Genomic DNA, 2,784 nt, shown 5'->3' on the forward strand with positions numbered 1-2,784 from the left:
TTTTTCTCTCCTTTCTCTTTCTTCTCTTCGACACTTTCGAAATGACTTGTGAGGGCTAAGAACGATCTTTCTATCTCTTCGAGCATACTTGCGTGTCGCTCGATTTCTTCCTTCATTGGATGTCTTTCCATCCCCCACTCGATCTAAGAAGTCTTCTTCTTCTTTTCTTCTTNNGTTCTTCTTTTATCTTCATTCTTTTTGCTCAAGACAGTCATGTCTTCGCATCTCTCTTCTTTACTTACGACCCCCTCCCTCATCCCCATCGGCTTCTCTGTCTTCTTTCTTCCACGTCTTTTCTTCTTTCTTTCCTTCTCTCTCTCGCTATCTCTATCTCTTTCTTCGATTGATGTAAAGAAAGAGAGACGGTCACTAACCACAGGAAGAATCTCAAGTTTATCTCTCTAATCATGCGGCGTCGAGAGAATCTCTTCCTTGTCTTTCTTTCTCTCCCGCTCTTCAGAGATGGAGAGGATCCCAGCCGTCTTACCATCCAGAGAAGAAGAAGGTAAGAAAGATATCTCTTCTTCTGTTCCTTCTATGTCTTCATCTTCTTCTCGTCAACCCTCATATCTTCATTTAATCCGTCGCGAGATTGCTTCCTGTTCCTCTCCAGCACCTCTTTGCTCTCTTTCTTCAAGAAGAGCGGTCTGCAATTCTTCTTCTCGCACTTCTTCTTCTTCTGGTGATCTTATCAATCGAGGAGATTCTACAAGAGATCGATACAAGCCATATGTCGATGATCGACATGCAGCCACCCCGTCACCGCCCTTTTCTTCTTCATCTTCTTCTAGAGGAGATCTCTCTAGGGAGAAGAGATCGACGCGTGTGAATGAATCTCCAGATTCGGTCGAAGAGTCTTTCCTTCTCCAGAAGGAATCTAGTGACAAGAAACACCGTAGAAAATCGCCGAGAAAGGGGAGATTGTCTTCTCTTTCTCCGGCAAGTGTGATCTATCTATCTTCGTCTTCTTCTTCTCGTTCAAGTGATGGAGATAAAGAAAGGAAGGAAAAGAGAATAACAAAGACCAGGAAGAATGATGACGAAGGAGAGGAACGACAAGAAGAAGAACGCTATAGAAGAAGAGGAAGAAGAAAAGAAGAAGAAGAAGAAGGGAGGAGAGAGGATAGGAGAAGTAGAGGCTTTTCCCGTCCATTTTGTAATGAAGAGAAAGGAGAGAACGGCCAAGACCAACCTAGCAAAAGTGAACGAAGAAGTCGGAGGGGAGAATCTTCTTCTTCTCCTTCTCGTAGACAAGGAAGGAACGGAGAGAGAGAGAAAGACTGGAGATACAGCAGAGGAGGAAGAAGAGGAGAAAGAGAAGAGAGAGAAAGAAGAAGAACAACGGAGAGTGATGAGAAGAGGTAAAGAAGACTCGAGAAGAGCAAAAGTTGAAGTAGATGTATATACGATGTGCTGCAGGGTCCTTCTCTCTCTCTCGTCTCCCTGAGATTCCTTCTCTACTCTACTTTCATGGAAAGAAAGAAAAGAAGAAAAAGAAGAAAGATATTTCTTTCACGAACTTACATGCCTATCTAGTGAATTCACAGAAAGAGACAGAGAGATCGAGAGAGAGAGAGAGAATGCTTTGAGGCCTTTTGCAGGGATCCTTGTATAGGAGATCCGTGAATGATAGTCTTCTTCTTTCTCCTTTGTCTTTCTTTGTTTCTTTCTTCTCTCTCACCTAGGTATGTCATGTGATGAGCCCCAGTCTTCGTCGCAGACATAGAACTAGATCGATACATTCCCGACCGATCAAACATACACTTCAAGAAGGTGTAGAGAGGAAGCTTGCCACGTAATAGAGTTTTCTTTCGAAAGTTCTTTTCCTGCTAATTAGTTTCTCTTCTTTCTCTCTGTCTCTGTCTCTCTCTGTCTGCGTTTCTGTAATTAGAGAGGGGAAGAAGAAGGACGGGAGCGAGGTGGGAGAAGGAGAACAAGACGACGAAGGAAGTAGTACTAGGGGTAGTAGTAGTAGTACTATGGACCTTCCACCTAGAGAGCCTCTCAATCCTCTCTTTGCTGCCTATGATCGGAATGAATATCTTAAATGGTACCAACCCATCTACTCTCTATTATACGTATTTGTCTGTCTATCTATCCATCGCTCATCTATCTATCTATCTATCTGTGCATCTACCTATCTCTTTATCTGTCTATCTGTCTGTCTTTCTTGGATTTATCAGTCTACCTGTCTGTGTATTCCCCCCTTTCTATGTATCTATCTTTACTCTATCATCTATCTTTAATCTATCTATCTCTAATCTATCTCTCATCTGGAGTGGCTTCCTTCTCTCTATCACTGAAGATCCAGTCAAACATCTAGGAGAAGGAGGAGGACTTTGGAAGTGTCTTGTTCTTTCTCCGGGGGTTTCTTTCTTTCTTTCGGTTATCTTGTTTCTTTCAATTCGAGCCACGTGGCTGAGGGGAGAGCGTGCGTTGGGCGTGGTGACCCGGGAGAAATGAAAGAGGATAGATTTAATTCTTGTGTGATGCAAGAAGGCATCTTTAGCAAACCAATGGAGATGTCAATGCGAAGAAAGCATGCAGTCTTCAGCATCACACAGTAGCTAAGGTTAACGTCCTGGCGTGCCGAGAATCTCCAGGTAATTAGTCCTGTATTAGTCGAACACCCCAGCCTCCACGAGGCTCGGAGAATGCGGCGAATTCAGTCGATGACAATTGCAGATTTTTCCATCATATTCCTCTACTCTGTAAATTACAGTTCTGGCACGTCTCGAGTATCGAGGTGTCTACCTGTCTCTATGTATATGTATGATGTATGTG

General features: G+C 43.4%; 1 protein-coding gene across 1 annotated transcript; it reads left to right on the forward strand.

Moving 5' to 3' along the window:
* Positions 1-7: 7 nt before the first annotated feature.
* On the forward strand, positions 8-2,051 carry CSUI_000677 (uncharacterized protein; the record flags this gene model as incomplete). Its single annotated transcript, XM_068060908.1, has 2 exons — positions 8-1,361; positions 1,892-2,051. Coding segments are annotated over exons 1-2 (1,059 nt in total), but the record flags the coding sequence as incomplete, so codon positions are not given.
* Positions 2,052-2,784: the final 733 nt, after the last annotated feature.

This window comes from Cystoisospora suis, assembly GCF_002600585.1.
Source record: "Cystoisospora suis strain Wien I chromosome Unknown contig_264, whole genome shotgun sequence".
Lineage (NCBI taxonomy): Eukaryota > Apicomplexa > Conoidasida > Eucoccidiorida > Sarcocystidae > Cystoisospora > Cystoisospora suis.